General features: G+C 37.6%; 1 protein-coding gene across 1 annotated transcript in view; it reads left to right on the forward strand.

Annotated features, from left to right (window-relative positions):
• Positions 1 to 1,734: 1,734 nt before the first annotated feature.
• YTHDC2 (YTH domain containing 2) overlaps positions 1,735 to 19,222 on the forward strand; it is a 64,696-nt gene continuing 47,208 nt past the window's right edge. Inside the window, exons 1-7 of the mRNA XM_043470629.1 lie at positions 1,735 to 2,135; positions 3,661 to 3,751; positions 9,919 to 10,115; positions 11,439 to 11,638; positions 12,792 to 12,958; positions 17,844 to 17,946; positions 18,773 to 18,929. Of these exons, the coding sequence (XP_043326564.1) occupies positions 1,952 to 2,135; positions 3,661 to 3,751; positions 9,919 to 10,115; positions 11,439 to 11,638; positions 12,792 to 12,958; positions 17,844 to 17,946; positions 18,773 to 18,929 (1,099 nt within the window). The 5' untranslated portion in view covers positions 1,735 to 1,951. The remainder of the gene's footprint in view (positions 2,136 to 3,660; positions 3,752 to 9,918; positions 10,116 to 11,438; positions 11,639 to 12,791; positions 12,959 to 17,843; positions 17,947 to 18,772; positions 18,930 to 19,222) is intronic.

The raw sequence follows: 19,222 nt of genomic DNA on the forward strand, positions 1-19,222 counted from the left end.
TTGAGCACTGTGAGGATGAAAATGGTTACAGATGAGCCTTATGGAGGTAGACAGATGCCAGATCATGCAGAGTCTTAAGGGTCTTAGTAAGGAAATGAGGGTATTTTAGAGTTGCAGTGGGGACTGATAGGAGTGCGTTGTGTAGGGATGTTATCCTACTTGGCTTGTAGAGTTGTCTCTCTGTCCGCAGGGATTGGTTCCAGGACCCCTTGAGGATACAAAAATCCAAGTCCCTTATCTAAAATGGCAGTGAGTGAAAGTCACTCAGTCGTGTCCAACTCTTTGTGACCCCATGGACGATACAGTACTGGAATTCTCCAGGTCAGAATACTGGAGTGGGTAGCCTTTCCCTTCTCCAGGGGATCGTCCCAATCCAGGGATCCAATCCGGGTATCTTGCATTGCAGTCAGATTCTTTACCAGCTGAGCCAAAAGGCACTCCCAACAATACTGGAGAGGATAGCCTATCCCTTCTCCAGGGGATCTTCCAGACACAGGAATTGAACAAGGGTTTCCTGCATTGCAGGCAGATTCTTTACCAACTTGAACTATCAGGGAAGCCCTTAAAATAATAGTAGTATTTGCATATAACCTATACACATCCTGTTATATACTTTGAATCATCTCTAAATACATATAATACCTAATAGGATATAAACACTATGTACATAGTTGCAATGCATAGTAAATTCAAGTTTTGCTCTTTGGAACTTTCTGAATTGAAAACAATTTTTTTTGGCTTAGTGGTTGGTTGAAACAGTGGATAAGGAACTCAAAGATACTGAGAACCAAGATATTTTTAATGTGTTTTAAAAAAGATCATTCTAGTTGCTTTCTGGAGAATGGATAATAGGAAGACCAGAGTGGAAGCAGTGTGGCTGGGTTTAGGTTTGTGTTAGTGTAACTCTATAAACGTAAATGAACATTCTCATAATCTTCCTGGACTTCGCAGACTAAAGGGTCCATCTTCCTATTTATTCCATTACCTCACATAGCACTTACAACTACCATTTACTCATTTTTTTTTTTTTTTTTGTTTATTGCCTGTTTTTCCCTTCTAGGGTTGCCAAATAAGGCCGCTCAGTTGAATTTGCATTTCAGATATTGAGTAATTCTTTACTCCTAGTGTCCTTGTGTTCTCAGTCGTGTCCAACTAAAGACTGTAGCTGGCCAGGCTCCTTTGGCCCCGGAATGCTACAGGCAAGAATACTGGAGTGAGTAGTTATTCCCTCCCCCAGGGCATCTTCTCAAGCCAGAAATCAACACCCCTGCATCCCAGGTAGATTCTTCACTGTCTGAGCCACTAGGGAAGGAAGCCCAGGGAATTCTTTAGTCTGTGTGCTCCCAAATACTGCATGGTAAAGCCCTATGCTAAAATTTTGTTCTTTATCTGACATTCAGAAAAACGGGGCATCTTGTATTTTTACTTACTAAACCTGGCAACATTACCCCCAATAGAACGCAAACTCCTTGAAGGCAGGAACCCCTTCTGTCTCCCAATTGGTTTCCCAATGTATACCCAGGACATGGAGTAGGAGCCCACACATGCCTATTGAATGCATTAACAAAGGATTTAACTACAGAGCGATCGAACAAGAGCCCCTCGGTGAGGGTGCAGGTGAAGACCGGAGACAACGGGGAGAAACATAGGTGTTGACCTGGAGACGGGTGCAGCGCCACCGGGCCTGGGCGGCCTGCGCGCTGAGGTCACGGGCGCCGGCCCCGGTGACGTCATCACGGCCGCGCTGTCCGCCGGGCTGGAGCTTCATTGGCGCCGGCACCTCGCCGGCTGTTGTGGAGACCGAGGGCTTTCTGGTGCCCCCTGCGCAGTGCAGGCAGCCTGTGAGGCCGCCCAGCCCCGGCCAGGGCCCCAGAGGCCCACTCGCGCGGTCGTTGGCTGTCAGCCAGCAGGACTGGCCGCTCTACCGCGGGGAGAACGTCTCCTCAGGGCCATGTCTAGGCCGAGCAGCGTCTCCCCGCGGCCGCCGGCTCCCGGTGGGGGCGGGGGCGGCCCCGCGCCCTGTGGCCCTGGGGGCGGCGGCCGTGCCAAGGGGCTGAAGGACATTCGTATAGACGAGGAGGTGAAGATTGCAGTCAATATCGCTCTGGAGCGCTTCCGCTATGGGGACCAGAGAGGTGAGGTTCCTGACCGGGACCCCGCCGGCTGCCCCACCTCCCGGAAGCCCGGCCCCTCGGTGGGCAGGGGCTGTCTCACGCGTGGGAGGGAAGACGGCTCGGCGCAGGCGAGGAGGGCGGGGGGCGGAGGCCGGCGTGGTCGCCCTCTCCCGGGATGTAAAGAGCCGCAGAGTACTGCGGGTCAGCCGAGTTTCCGGACCCTTCGTGGCGTCCGAAAGCGAAAAAAATCAGGTTGCTCCGTAGCGGGAGGCATTTCTTTCCCTAGGGAGAGGCCTTCCGGTAGCTTTGCCACAACTTTTAGGTATTGTTTAGCCCCTGCTTTTTTTTTTTTTCCCCCTAAATTGAGGTAGATTTAGTTTGAGTTACGGAAGTAGGGGAGCGGAAGGAAATCGTAGAGATAAATGAAGTGGCAACATGTAGTCCTTTGCTTAAATCCTGGAAGCATCACTCTATTGAACAGTTAAAAAAAAAAAAAAGGAGTTAGACTCCTGGTAGACAAAACATCTTCCACACCTCTTAAGGTTAGAAAGCGACGTGAGTCACGCAGTGCAGAGCCAGCAGCCGATCTGTGATCAGTACAGTATATATTAAGTGCTCATTCTGATTTGCTGGTCTAAGTACAAGACCCCCTTACTCTGGAAGCTTAATTAAAAGCGTCTTAAAGAAAAAGAAGAAAAGAAAACAGATGTGAAGCCCCAGAAATACGCAACATATCCAGTCTGAGATAGTAAAATATGAATTCTGTGCAGTTTTGAAGGCAAAGACAATGGAATCTGATGCTGAGCGTTCATAATTCTTGAGCATATCTCATCATTGAAGGAAATAAGCATTTTGTTAATTAAACAAGAAGTAAGATAGTAAACTTGTCAGTTTTTATAGAAGCTCAAGCAGCACAAGTAAGAGTAGTAATCTTTGGTGAACATCAGAGTCCTTTATCATATTTAGGTTTAAGTGTTACTAATATCAGAATTCTGGTAGACATTAAGTGGTTAATTAGTATAGGTATATCTGATTATTACACTTTATTGTACTTTGCAGATTTTTTAAATAGTTGTTTTTTCTTTTTTAAACAGTTGAAGGTTTGTGGCAATTCTCTGCTGTCAGATGATGGTTAGCATATTTTATCAATAAAGTATTTTAAAATTACTGTGTATACATTGTTTTTTAATACATAATGCTGTTGCACATTTAATAGACTACAGTGTGGTGTAACCATAAATAGGCCCAGGAACAAACCAGCATAGGCCCTGGAAACCAAAACAATTTGTATGACTTGCTTTATTATTTTTTATTATTTTATTTTATTATTTATTATATTTGTTTTATTGCAAGAGTCTGGAACCAAACCCACAATCTCACTGAGGTATACCTGTATCTACTTTTCACATAAAATATGGTAAATGTGATTATATGCTTCTATGATTTTTTCAAATTTTATAAATATATGTGTACTGAAATACCTTGAAAGAAATTGCCTATCAGCAAATGATGCTTTGTGGGTTGTTTTTCTTTTTTTTTCATGTAGAAATGGAATTCCCTTCTTCTTTGACCAGTACAGAAAGAGCCTTTATTCATCGATTGAGTCAGTCTCTTGGTTTGGTTTCTAAAAGTAAAGGGTAAGCTGATAACTTTTCTTAATTAGAGAAACTTTACTGAAAAAGAGAAATGTTTTTGACTAAATAGTTAATACCATTTTAGATTCACGTTCTCAATTATATTGTATATAGAAGATCTGATTTATGTTTGTACCAAAGTCAGCTCTTTGCTTTTCTTCCTATCCCCCTTTTTTGGTTTCCCTGATTGGGAGAGGGTGGGAGAAGAAGGTAAATTTTAAGATGTTAGCAAAATGGTTTAAAAGTTGAAGTTGATTGCATTCAGAAAGATATTTTCTTTTCTTATAGAAACCAAAACTCTTTTTTTTTCCCTTGAAGAATGGATAGCCTTAAAATAATAAATACAATTATTAACAGAACTTATCTTTTAAAGCTACCGTACTATAATGGTATGCTTTAGAACACATGCTTATTGTTTTCTTTCATACCAAGTCACAAAGCTGATTAGAAATGATTAAATAAAATGGAACTTATGTTCACTCCTGAGATCTTTTATTTTTAATCTCCTAGAATTAACTTTGTTAATTTAGCAAATTAGTCTTTCTGTTTTTTTTTTTTTTTCTTTTGTGCCTGGTATTATGGTTCCATTATACCTATTTGAGAGGTATGGAGAAAAGGGCAAGAAACCTGGATTCTACTCCCAGGCTGTCAGTGCTTCATTCTTTAGTTTGATCATGTCCTTTAACTTTAAATGCCAGTGTTTTTTTTAATGTAAAAAAATGAAAGAGTTAATCTCTTTATGCTAGTTGAGATTCTGTGATCCTGCAGTTTATTTTGAGCTTCTTCTATGAGTTTTAAAAACAGATCGCAGAATTACTGTGTGATAATTTACAGTTGTTTTTCTGATCACTTTTTTTTTATATCCTTTCTTTTGAAATGAAGCTATGTATGTTGGATTTTGTTTTTCATCTCCTCTTAGAGAGTTGAATTTACTTTGAATTGTTTTTTTTTTTTTTTAAATAACTTCACCTTTTGGTGAAAATACTCTTGTTAGAATAGCACTTGTTTTATGTTCTTTACTATATCCTTATGTTTTCTTAGAAATTCCAGTCAAGTATTCCCATACCGCAGATTTTACCTCCTTATAATTTGTGTTATTTTTCCTGAACTGATATCACTATGTTTTGGTTCTAAGAGCACACTTTTCTGAGTCTTTAATTTGTTCATGAATAAAACAAAATTGTTTCCTATTCTTCTTAGTCCAAGTTAGACAAAATGAAACTTACAAAGTGAACTTGTTAAAAACTTGTAGAGGGAATAGATATAAAGTATATGAAAGCAGGTTTTCCAAGTACAGGTTTTTAATCTTGTGATTGCTGAAGGTGCTGCTTAATAGGTATACACGTATTTCACTTGGGCTTCCCAGATGGCTCAGTGGTAAAGAATCTGCCTGCCAATGCAGAATATACAGGAGACACTGTTTCGATCCCTGGCTTGGGAAGATCCCCTGGAGGAGGAAATGACAACCCACTCCAGTATTCTTGCCTGAGAAATCCCCTAGACAGTGGAGCCTGGTGGGACATGGAGTCGCAATAGTCCAACACGACTTAACGACTGAGCGTGCGCACATGCGGCGTGCATGCAAGTATTTTTCTCACCCTGACCAGGATGCTGTGTCCTTCAAGGCCTTCCTTTCAGATATGAATTATTGCCTCCCTTACCTTCTGCCCTAGAAGATTGAATGCTGCACTCCCCCTCTCTTCCCCTAGCTAAAATAAGAAAAATGGGTTAAAAGTGAGGAACCCTGTTAATGAAGTTTTGGAAATCCATTAAAACCCTGTGATGTACAGAAATAATAGTAACAGTAGCTAATATTTATTAAGTGCTCTTGTGCAACAGGCATTGTGCTAGGTGCTTTAAGTAAATTATCATTTGATCCTCACAATAGTCTTGTATGGTAGGTTCTACTTTTTTAATACGTGATTCCTATATAACAGATGAGGCAAGTCAAGCTTAGAGATATTAGTTTTCCCAGGTTCACACAGGTAGCAAGTGGCAGAGCCAACAATCAAACATAGTTACTGTTTAGCTAATTTTTGTTGTTTGTAGTGAATTCATAGCAATGTTTTAGGAACTATGAGTAGTTAAGAGGGAAATATTAGATAATGCTCATTTCGACAAGGAAAAAAAATTGTCACAAACATAGTGTGGCATGGAAATAATTGTGTTTAGTGACAAAATTAACTCGGTTTATTATTTCTGAGCTAATCATGAAAAGGCACAGATTTGTGTGGTGTAAACTTCAATAAATTTGTAAATTTGTATTACAGTATTGAAGGTAAAATGGTTTGGAGTTAGGTCTTTGCATCTGTCTGCCTGTGCTTAGTCGCTCAGTGGTATCTGACTCTTTGCCACTCTTTGGACTGTAACCACCAGGCTCCTCTGTCCATGGGATTTTCCAGGCAAGAATACTGGCGTGGGTTGCCATTTCCTACTCCAGGGGATCTTCCTGACGTAGGGATTGAACTGGCATCTTCTGTGTCTCCTGCACTGCAGGTGGATTCTTTACCTGCTGAGCCATTGGGGAAACCCCTCTATCTGCCTAGTGGAAGTATAGATTAAAGGGAAATGAAATTAAGTATTTGCTAGACATTAAACAAATGTGTATTATCTTTGTGAAGTGAAGTGAAAGTTGCTCAGTGGTGCCTGACTCTTTGTGACCCCATGGACTATACAGTCCATGAAATTCTCCAGGCCAGAATACTGGAGTGGGTAGCCTATCCCTTCTCCAGGGGATCATCCCAACCCAGGAATTGGACCAAGGTCTCCTGCATTGCAGGTGGGTTCTTTACCAACCAGCTATGAGGGAAGACTTTGTATCTTTGTATAGAGACATTAATTCCTTGGTGGCTGAGAACTTTTAAGTAGTGCTTTCAGATTTTGGCTCTTCAGCAGATTTTTAAACAATTCTCAGGTTTGTAAAGTGGGGAATAGCTGTATGGTTGTATTTGAGGTAAATTGTTCAGTAATATACTGTGTAAATGCAACATTTATGTCATGGTCCATGAGTGGGTTGGAAAAGAATTTCCAGACATGAGACAGAATGAGAGGGAAATAAAGTTTATTAGAGTGGGGGAGGCTGTTAGAACAGTGGGCTGGCCCAAGGGAGAGCTGATATTGAACAGGTCCTTGGTCTATTTTTATAGCCAGGGCACAAGGAGTGGGATAGGGGTCTTGTGGGTCATTTGCTGATTGGATGAGGCCTGTATACTGAGTCGGGGATGAGTAAGGCAAATACTTTTTCTCTGTGGGGTAGAAGGGGAGACAGGTTATGCTGCTCAGGAGGACCTGAAATTTGTTAATAGTTACAGCATGGGTGAGGGAGGGAAGGACACTAAGGGTCTGGTTTTTCTGTTCCTACATTCCAAGGCCCTCCTTGGTTTCATCTGCTCTTTCATCCTTGGGTCACCACAATTTATTAATATTAAAGTTGCATCAAATTTGATTAGTTATATCATCATTTCTTTAAAAGGAAGAAGCTGTTGAAATATCAGAACTTCATTATAATGTATGATTACTTTTCCCTTTGAAAGTTAGAAGTTACGATGTTCTTACCTGTACTTTCAGTCCATCTATACTTAAATATGGCATATGTGGCTTGCGTGCTACTATATTTTTAAAACTTCTTGTGAACTTCACTTATCTAGCATCTTTCCCACATTTTTCAGGTTTCTAGTTAATTTTGCTTTGTAAAGGGACTACTAGATTTTCATGGTAGTGTGTTACCTTGGAATGAAATCATGGTGAGATTTCATTGTATTAATTTACTTAGTAGGACAGCTGCTGTATAGAATGTTTTCATCTGCACAATAACAAAGTGAATATTTTGCCAGAATTTCACTAATTTTTGAATTATATATCAGTGCCACTGTGGTGTTGAATGGTATAGGGACAGCACTAATATTGACAAGTAGAATTTTTTACTAAAACATAAAAGCTAGTAAGTTGGTATTACCTTTCTGTCCACCATCTGTGTTCAGACCAAATTTAGTAAATTTTAAATGCTAGTGGCTAAGTACTCCCACTGCTTAGTATGAGTTATTTTTATACATTGTTTTGCTGTCTTTTGCAACCCCATGAACTCTGTAGCCCATCAGGCTCCTCTGTCCATGGAATTTTCAAGGCAAGAATACTGGAGTAGGTTGCCATTTTCTTCTCCAGAGGATCTTTCTGACCCAGAAATCAGAGTAGCATCTCCTGTATCTCCTCTTTATCACTGAGCCACCAGCGAAGCTCATTCTTATACATTAATTCTGTATGATTATTAGGCAATCTGTGTTAGGAAAATTTCAACCTAACCCGTTAATTTAGTTGTTAGCTTACTGAGGAAAAGTGTGTTTTCCTCAACTTTGTAATCCTGACCTCTAGCATAGTGCCTGGCATACAGTAGGTATTCAGTATATGATGAATGATTGAATAAAAGAGAATTAAAAGTAAAATCTAGGAAAACTTTCCTGAGATGATTTTTAAGAAAATTAAAACATCTTGGCACTGATAGACATATTCGAGATTTTAAAATTAATGGTTCTACTGTGTCAGAGAAGTAAATTGATTTATTTTTGATCGCATCGTTACTTGAAAGATTATTACTAGGTGAGCAGAAGCCTCCTGACTCTTGCTCTAGTGCTCACTTCAGCGCACTCTGGCCTTCTATAGTTAAAATTTTATGAAGTAAGTGAGAAAGAAGGGGAATGAGTGACTGATGGGAAAAGAACCTACTACGGAGAACATCTCTAGAATCCAGTAATTCTAATTTACCATGGAATTGACTAAAATTTCTAGATAAGTGTAAATTTTAATAAGTTCATCTTTATGTCATCATTTAAGCATCACTAAGCACTTGTTCAGGAGTAGATGATGGCATAGAAAGGTTATAATTCATGGAGGAATTTTCAGAAGTTAAAAATCTTGGTAAATTGAAGACCAAGACTTAGAAAACTTAGACAGCTGAAACTGTATAAGTTAATCTTTGGTTTCATGTCATTTTATAGTGAAGGTATTGTTGAAAAAAATTTAAATCTAATGAGAATTAGAAAAATTATACATGCATTTTTCATTGTATTTGTGGCTTTGTTCATTTTTGTAAGGTGATAGTGGCATTAACAAATTGTAAAAATTTTATTATAAAGTTTTGGTTAACTTTTTTGGTATAAGAAATGATATTTTTTCCTGGCTATGATAATTGCTTTCATTTATTATATTTAGTATGTACACAGTAACAGATACTGCCCTTTATGCATTATCTCATTTAATAATGTTAATAGTTCTTTGAGGCAGGTGTTATCATCATCATCGTCTTAGGCTCAGAGCTATTACACAATTTGCTTGTGGTCACAGCTAGTAAGTGGTAGAGGTAGGATTCAAATCCAAGTCCATGTGCTTTCAGAGCCTGAGCTCTTTACCAATACTACATTGTACTAGATTATAGGCATGTATTATTAAATCCTTCAAGATACATCTGAGGACTTCCTCTGTGTGTGACATTGTACTTAGTACTCTTGAAGCTACAGAAGTCATCAAAGATATAATTAGGACTCGTTGAAGAATCTGGTAACTTGAGAACAGTTATATATCATCATTACCTTATAATCAAAACTTGGAGTCGGAAACTTTGAAAGATTTCTTTTTATTTTTTTTTCCCAGTATACAGCTTATCAATAATGCTGATTTTTTGGTTCAGCCACTAAACTTGGCTTTCTTAACAGGTTTTTCATGGGAGTGTGACATTACCAGCATACTGGGAAAACACTCAGTGGGATATATTAGTCTGGATCACTGTCATAACTGGACCACCATGGCATTGTCATAATCATTTTTAGATTCTGTTGTTCAAATTGATTTTCTCCCTCTGTATATTTCCCAGCATGTATTAGTTGGTGATGTTTCATCCACCATGAAGCCTGCTAAGACAAAATTTCAGGGTAAGTAAGCCTTTTTTGCTGATTAAAACTGGATTTGCAGCATTTTTAAATTTTAATTGAAAATGGTCCTGTGGCCGCTTTAGCACTCAATTCCTCTTTACTGAATTTTTTGGAGATTTTCAGCATCTTATCTCAAAGCATTTTGATCTTTTTCAATGTTTTGCTTGAGACATGTTTTCTAAGTAGCCATACATCATATGTGAACACATTGACTTATATAGTAAATAAATGATTTTTATTAATATTCAGAAAGGGAGCAAATAGATACCTAACTGTGAAGAAGAAAGATGGATCAGAAACAGCTCATGCAATGATGACCTGTAATTTGACTCATAATACAAAACATGCTGTTAGGAGCCTAATTCAGAGATTTCCTGTCACCAATAAAGAGCGTACTGAACTTCTGCCTAAAACAGAAAGAGGAAATGTGTTTGCTGTTGAAGCTGGTATGTATTTTCTGGGGAGATTCCTTGTTTATCCTTTTATTGAATGACTATTCTTTTTCCACTTAATATTTAAAATTTTTTAACATGTTAAAACAACATTAAATAAGATTTCTTACTGTGAATAAGTTTGTTTGAAATGATTAGAATTTGTAAGTTTTGTAATGAAATGCAGTGTTAAGGCATGTCATTAAGTTAGACAGGGTTTTTGTTTTTGTTTCTTTTTTTACATGTTATAGTAATAGCTAACCATTTATTGAGCACTTATTGTGTGCTGGACAGCATTGTAAACTTGATATAGAGCCTCATGGCAACCCTTCCAAGGTAAGAATTTCCCCTATTTCACAGGTGAAGAAACTGGGCTCAGAGAAGTTTAATAATTTGTTTAAGGCCGCTCAATCAGCTAGTAAACTGCAGAGCTGGGGTTTGACTCCAAGGTCTCTGGACTTTACTGTTATATATTATGCTGCCATGATACACTACGAGTGGAATTTTGAATTAGAGTTTCAGCTTCTGCGAAGAGATAGGACAGAGTCTTCAGTATATTAACTTGCTCAGAAGTAGATAAATATATATATTTAGGTTATAAAGTGAAGTTGTAATTTTACTGTTTGGAAAAATAATTTTCCTAATGAGAAGTTTATTTCTTTTGTTATCTCCAGTGACAGAGTTTCTGTTGGTGAAGTAGGTTTGCAGAATGTAGAAAATGCATGGTCCTAGCTATCAAGGAGCTTTATTAATAAAAATACTTTCACACAAAAAAATATTTTAAGTTACGTGAAGAATATAAAACACATCATGCCTTTTTTATTCTTACCTGCTTAAATATAGATGTTGGCTAAAATGCACAATTAGGAGATTTGTTAAGCATTAAAGCCTTAAGTTTACACGTTATTCTGTTTGATCACATGCTAACTTCAAGAGGGGTTTTTTCTTTTTCATGTGTGTTTTCATACTGCATGTAATAGACTTTACAAGTATAATGTATATTGTTTCCTACTCTAAAATTTTGTTCTAATTGATAGAAACAAGTTTGAGAATCATTTTAGGATATCAAAATTGGATTTTATTTTTAATGATTTTTGTTCATTTTAAAACATTATACACTAGGAATACTTCTGAGAAGTTTGCCATCTAATTGATATCAAAACGTGTAAAGTGTTCTCTAAGAATACTGTGTAGGAGTTAAGCAGCTGAGGTACTGCTTGCTAATTTTATGTTGACTGAGTAGAGAAGAAACACTTAGAAGGTACTAATTACTTACTTATGTTTTTAACTGTATTGTTGATCATAAATTTTTTTTTGTTCTCTGATTTATTTTCAAAGAAAATCGGGAAATGAGCAAGACAAGTGGGCGACTCAACAATGGCATACCTCAGATTCCAGTAAAAAGAGGAGAATCTGAATTTGATTCTTTCAGACAATCTCTGCCAGTGTTTGAAAAACAAGAGGAAATTGTTAAAATAATTAAGGAAAATAAAGTAGTTTTGATTGTCGGAGAAACTGGATCTGGAAAGACTACACAGGTTTGTTTCTACTTTGTTGTTTATAGAAGAAGAATATTTTACTTCATGTGATAGTTTTGCATCAAATTTATACTACATATACAAAGTAAACATAATTATAGTTTTTAAACTACTAGTTTGGCTGAAATTTAAAAATTCATGAAATCCAGCATTTGCATAGGTATTGAGAAAACAACATCTTCTGCTCTTTTGATAAAAGTATAAATTGTTTTGAAGGGCTGATTGATCATTTTTATGAAAATTAAATTTATATACTCTTTGACTCAGCATATGTTTGTCTTTGCAAAAGTATTTGAGGATAGATGCTCAGTACAGTGTTCTTTTATAGCAAGCAACAACATCAATAATAACAAACCTAAAAAAGCTGGACATTATATGTAATCGTATTTGTTAAATTATAGCACATCCATTAGATGGAATGTGCAGCTGTTAAAATGGATTAGGTAGATCTGATATGTTGTTAAGTGACATCAGCAGATTACAAACATTAAGTATAATAATGACTTCATGGGAATAAAAGCCTGTTTATATACACAAATATATAAGTTGTATAAACATATTTTCCCCCCAAAAGAGTTTATGAGAAACTTAACCAGTAGTTACTTTTGTGGAGAGGACTGTTGGTAATGGTAGGGGTTGGTAAGACTTTTACCTTATATTTTAAATCTTTTTGACCTGTTTGAACTTAATTATATAAGAGTGTTTGCAGTCCTTCTATTAGGCTATTTCTGATTTCTTTATACTTTTCGCTATTTAAAAGAGTCCAACAGAATTTTATTTCATTGACTTTATAGGATATTTTGGAGAGAATTGACATTTTTGCAATATTGATTATTCCTGCCCAGGAATATGTCATATTTTTTTAGAATGTTCCCATCCTTTATGTTTTTTAGTAGTGTTTTATAATCTTTTTCATGTAAACCTTAACTGTTTCTTTATACTTTTGTTTTTAAGTGTTTTAGTTTCTATTGTGAACAAAATCTTTTTAAATTACATTTTTTTAGCTGATTATTAGCAGTTAACATGAAAGGGTTTTTTTTTTTATGTTTGGACATGTTACATAACTTTTTTAGTTCTAATGATTTTTCAGTTGACATAGATTTTCTGGATATACAGTTATGCCATCTTAATAGTACTTTAAAATTTGTTTCAGATTCCTCAGTTCCTTTTAGATGATTGCTTTAAAAATGGTATTCCCTGCCGTATATTTTGTACTCAACCAAGACGATTAGCAGCTATTGCTGTGGCTGAAAGAGTTGCTGCAGAGAGGAGAGAAAGGATTGGTCAAACAATTGGGTATCAGATTCGTTTAGAAAGCAGGTAAAGACAATTCACCTGTAACCTTTTATCATTCTTAGAAAAGACTAAATATTTGTATTTCACTAAACATAGAGAATGTGTTGAAAAATGAGGTGGTCATTTTGCTTCAAGTAAGTTTGCGAACAGAACATTGAGGTCATGTCTAAACTTATTGAGGTTTTGAATAAATAAATAGTTTGAAAAGAAATCCTGTTTCATAGTTTCATGATAAAGTGCAAGTTGTATCACCTCTTTGAGTCTTAGTTTCTTCATCTGTAGTATGCGGTTAATGAAAGCATCTAGAGCACAGGTTTGATGTGAAGTTTACAGTAAGCACTCAGTAAGTGTTAGTGACTGAATTCATTATTATTATTGTTATTGATATTAGTAGTACTTAGTAGTGCCTTCTTGACAGGTAGTACCATTTCTTTGCTCATAGTTATTTGGGTATAATGATTCAAAAAGCTGATCTCATTTATGATATACTGTTTTCCTCAAGTTAAAAATGTTTGGGATCTTAAAAACAATCTCTTTGTACTCTTTAACAAAATAATTAATTAATAAAAGGCTATTAGTATACGAGAGGAACCGCAGGTTCAGACATTTGGTGTATGTGCTTGGCTGAGGAGCCAATGGGGCGAAGCTAAAAAAAAAAAATAAAAAAAAAAAAAAAGGCTATTAGTAATAATAAATTTGTGATATTATCAAACATAAAATATGTATTTCATATAACTTTGCTAATAAAGCATGTATACCAGTACACTAGATGTATATGTATACCAATACACTACATGTATACCAGCGAACTAAAATGGACTGGAATGGGTGAATTTAACTCAGATGACCATTATATCTACTACTGTGGGCAAGAATCCCTAGGAAGAAATAGAGTAGCCATCATAGTCAACAAAAGAGTCCAAAATGCAGAACTTGGATGCAGTCTCAAAAATGACAGAATGATCTGTGTTCGTTTCCAAGGCATACCACACAGTTGCACTCATCTCACACTCTAGTAAAGTCATGCTCCAAATTCTCCAAGCCAGGCTTCAGCAATACGTGAATCATGAACTTCAGATGTTCAAGCTGGTTTTAGAAAAGGCAGAGGAACCAGAGATCAAATTGCCAACATCCACTGGATCATTGCAAAAGCAAGAAAATTCCAGAAAATCATCTGTTTCTGCTTTATTGACTATGCCAAAGCCTTTCACTGTGTAGATCACAATAAACTGTGGAAAATTCTGAAAGAGATGGGAATACCAGACCACCTGACGTGCCTCTTGAGAAATCTATGTAGGCCAGGAAGCAACAGTTAGAACTGGACATGGGCAGCAGACTGGTTCCAAACAGGAAAAGGAGTATGTCAGTGTTGTACATTATCACCCTGCTTATTTATCTTATATGCAGAGTTCATCATGAGAAACGCTGGGCTGGATGAAGCACAAGCTGGAATCAAGATTGCAGGGAGAAATACCAATAACCTCAGATATGCAGATGACACCACCCTATGGCAGAAAGTGAAGAAGAACTAAAAAGCCTCTTGATGAAAGTGAAAGAGGAGAGTGGAAAAGTTGGCTTAAAGCTCAACATTCAGAAAACTAAGATCACCACGTCCTGTCCCATCTGTTGGCAAATAGATAGGGAAAGAGTGGAAACAGTGGCTGACTTTATTTTTGGGGACTCCAAAATCACTGCAGATGGCATGACTGCAGCCATGAAGTTAAAAGACACTTACTCTTTGGAAGGAAAGTTATGACCAACCTAGAGTAGTCCAGTGGCTAATACTCAGTGCTCCCAATGCAGTAGGCTTGGGTTCGATCCCTGGTTGGGGAACTAGATCCTGCATGCCAAAACTAAGACAAGCCAAATAAATGGTCCTACAAGACCTTCTAGAACTAACACCCAAAAAAGATGTCCTTTTCATTATAGGGGGCTGGAGTGCAAAAGCAGGCAGTCAAGAAACACCTGGAGTATCAGACAAATTTGGCCTTGGAGTGCGGAATGAAGCAGGGCAAAGGCTAATAGAGTTTTGCCAAGAGAACGCACTGGTCATAGCAAACACCATCTTCCAACGACACAAGAGAAGACTCTACACATGGACATCACCAGATGGTCAACACCAAAATCAGATTGATTATATTCTTTGCAGCCAAAGGTGGAGAAGCTCTATACAGTCAGCAAAAATAAGACCGGGAACTGATTGTGGCTCAGATCATGAACTCCTTATTGCAAAATTCAGACTTAAATTGAAGCAAGTAGGGAAAACCACTAGACCATTCAGGTATGGTCTAAATCAAATCCCTTATGACTATACAGTGGAAGAGAGAAATAGATTTAAGGGACTAGATCTGATATATAGAGTTCCTGGTGAACTATGGACAGAGGTTCATGATATTGTACAGGAGACAGGGATCAAGACCATCCCCGTGGAAAAGAAATGCAAAAAGGCACAATGGTTGTCTGAGGAGGCCTTACAAATAGCTGTGAAAAGAAGAGAAGTGAAAAGCAAAGGAGAAAAGGAAAGATATACCCATTTGAATGCAGAGTTCCAAAGAATAACAAGGAGAGATAAGAAAGCCTTCCTCAGCGATCAATGCAAAGAAATAGAGGAAAACAACAGAATGGGAAAGACTAGAGATCTCTTCAAGAAAATTAGAGATACCAAGGGAAGATTTCATGCAAAGATGTGTTTGATAAAGGACAGAAATGGTATGGACCTAACAGAAGCAGAAGATATTAAGAGGAGGTGGCAAGAATACAGAGAAGAACTGTACAAAAAAGATCTTCACGACCCAGATAATCATGATGGTGTTATCACTCACCTAGAGCTAGACATCCTGGAATGTGAAGTCAAGTGGGCATTGGAAAGCATCACTACTAATAAAGCTAGTGGAGGCGATGGAATTCCAGTTGAGCTATTTCAAATCCTGAAAGATGATGCTGTGAAAGTGCTGCACTCAATATGCCAGCAGATTGGGAAAACTCAGCAGTGGCCACAGGACTGGAAAATGTCAATTTTCATTCCAATTCCTAAGAAAGGCAATGCCAAAGAATGCTGCAACTACCACGCAGTTGCACTCATCTCACATGCTAGTAAAGTAATGCTCCAAATTCTCCAAGCCAGGCTTCAGCAATACTTGAACTGTGAACTTCCAGATGTTCAAGCTGGATTTAGAAAAGGCAGAGGCACCAGAGATCAAATTGCCAACATCCGCTGGATCATCCAAAAAGCAAGAGAGTTCCAGAAAAACATCTATTTCTGCTTTATTGACTATGCCAAAGCCTTTGACTGTGTGGATCAAAATAAACTGTGGAGAATTCTTAAAGAGATGGGAATACCAGACCATCTGACCTCTCTCTTGAGAAACCTATATGCAGGTCAGGAACAACAGTTAGGACTGGACATGGAACAGCAGACTGGTTCCAGATAGGCAAAGGAGTACGTCAAGGCTGTATATTGTCAGCCTGCTTATTTAACTTCTATGCAGAGTACATCATGAGAAACGCTGGGCTGGAAGAAGCACAAGCTGGAATCAAGATTGGCTGGAGAAATATCAATAACCTCAGATATGCAGATGACACCACCCTTATGGCAAAAAGTGAAGAGCAACTAAAAAGCCTCTTGATGAAAGTGAAAGAGGAGAGTGAAAAAGTTGGCTTAAAGCTCAACATTCAGAAAACTAAGGTCATGCCATCTGGTCCCATCACTTCATGGGAAATAGATGGGGAAACAGTGGAAACAGTGGCAGACTTTTATTTTTTGGGGCTCCAAAATCACTGCAGACATGAAATTAAAAGACGCTTACTCCTTGGAAGGAAAGTTATGACCAACCTAGATAGCATATTAAAAAGCAGAGACATTACTTTGCCAACAAAGGTCCATCTAGTCAAGGCTATGGTTTTTCCAGTGGTCATGTATGCTTTTGAACTGTGGTGTTGGAGAAGACCCTTGAGAGTCCCTTGGACTGCGAGGAGATCCAACCAGTCCATCCTAAAGGCAATCAGTCCTGGGTGTTCATTGGAAGGACTGATGCTGAAGCTGAAACTCCAGTACTATGGCCACCTCATTTGAGGAGTTGACTCATTGGAAAAGACCCTGATGCTCGGACGAACTAGGGGTAGGAGGAGAAAGGGACAACAGAGGATGAGATGGCTGGATGGCATCACCGACTTGATGGACATGAATTTGAGTAAACTCCGGAGTTGGCGATGGACAGGGAGGCCTGGCGTGCTGCGATTCATGGGGTCGCAGAGTCGGACACGACTGAGCAACTGAACTGAACTGCACTGAGAAAGCATGTTAAAAAGCAGAGACATTACTTTGCCATCAAAGGTCCATCTGGTCAAGGCTATGGTTTCCAGTAGTCATTTATGGATGTGAGAGTTGGACTATAAAGAGAGCTGAGTGCCGAAGAATTGATGCCTTTGAGCTGTGGTGTTGGAGAAGACCCTTGAGAGTCCCTTGGATTGCAAGGAGATCCAACCAGTCCATCGTAAAGGAAATCAGTCCTGAGTGTTCTTTGGAAGGACTGATGTTGAGGCCGAAACTCTAATACTTTTGCCACCTGATGTGAAGAACTGACTCATTTGAAAAGACCCTGATGCTGGGAAAGATTGAGGGCAGGAGGAATAGGGGACGACAAAAGGTTACATGGTTGGATGGCATCACCGACTCAATGGAGATGAGTTTGAGTAAACTCTGGGAGTTGGTGATGGACAGGGAGGCCTGGCATACTGGGGTTCATGGCGTTGTGAAGAGTCGGACACGTCTGAGTGACTGAACTGAACTGAACCAGTACACTGTTATGTTGGTAATACTTACTAAAATACTAAGGATACTAGCATTTTAATACGGCCATGTTTTAATTGCAAAAAAGATTTGTAATTGTAGTTTTTTTTTTTAAAAAAGGGTTTCTCCAAAGACACTTCTGACATTTTGCACCAATGGGGTACTGCTTCGTACACTGATGGCAGGAGATAGTACATTGTCAACTGTGACGCATGTTATTGTGGTAAGAATAATTAAATTTAAATAGCTAGTTAAGATTTTAGAATAGAGTATAAGTGAGAACCAATTTTTTTTTTTTAAAACAGGCTGTTCTAATCAAGTTACTTTTTATTTTCCATAATTATTAGAAATAAATATTTATATTAAGTAAAGATATTCTTGCCATCAGTTTTCATGAGTGAAAATAGATAGCTTTGTAAAAAGTGCTTTTTATATGTAAAAATGTTACATGTATTTCAAGAGTCTCCAGAATAGAGAAAGTTTTCTTTTTTCTCTGTGCTTAGTCATCTATTTTCTCTTCCATATGTTAGGAGAATACTTAAAGTCAGTTAAATTACTGGTTAAGCTGCTAAATTAACTAGCTGCTGATGAAATAAGTAGATGAATTAGCACCTTATTAAAGAATTCTAAGCTTTTATCCAGTTTGTGTCAGAAAACTTAGATTAAATTCTATAAGCTTGTGATAAGCAGCTTTTGGAGTTATTAGTTCTCTGCATTCAAACCACAATATGCACCTGGTCCTGATGCTAACAGAAGTATATTTAAATAGATTTTATATTTATTGAAAGTACATTAAATTAGACTGTACTAATTCAGAATTTGTTTTAGTTTCTACAGTTTTACATTCTGTGGGAAAAAGGGCAATACGTTACCCACAGAAGATTGTTAATATCTGAGTAGTTCTAAATTGTCCGTATAACAAAATTTTCACTAATTGACTGTGTCCACATTTAATTTTATTTAGTGTGAAACTCAGCAGCTCCATAGTTTTAAAGACTTCACTTATTTTATGTTTTAACTGTTCCATGGTTTGTTTTTGTTTACTGCAGGATGAAGTACATGAAAGGGATCGATTTAGTGATTTTTTACTTACAAAGTTAAGAGATTTACTGCAGAAGCACCCAACTTTGAAACTAATTCTTTCTAGTGCTGCCTTAGATGTAAATCTTTTTATTAGATATTTTGGGAGCTGTCCAGTGATATATAGTAAGTAAAATTATCAGATTTCTTCTAGGATTTTACGAAAGAATTCTTTTCTGGCTTGATTTTATTTATTGAAATAGAAATATTAAGGAATATTCTGATGTATAGGGCATCCTTTTCTGTTTTCTCTGAGATGTGCTTAATCAGTCATCTCTATATATTTTCATCCTCTCCTTTTTCACTTTTTGGTATTGTGTAGTGAGCCAGTTTTCTAGTCTTAAAAGAAGATATGTTTTAATTTTGTATTCCTCTTTAAATTCTGTCTTACAGCTTCACCTTTATTGCTAGACTCTTTC

Source organism: Cervus canadensis, chromosome 6 (assembly GCF_019320065.1).
Source record: "Cervus canadensis isolate Bull #8, Minnesota chromosome 6, ASM1932006v1, whole genome shotgun sequence".
Classification (NCBI taxonomy): domain Eukaryota; kingdom Metazoa; phylum Chordata; class Mammalia; order Artiodactyla; family Cervidae; genus Cervus; species Cervus canadensis.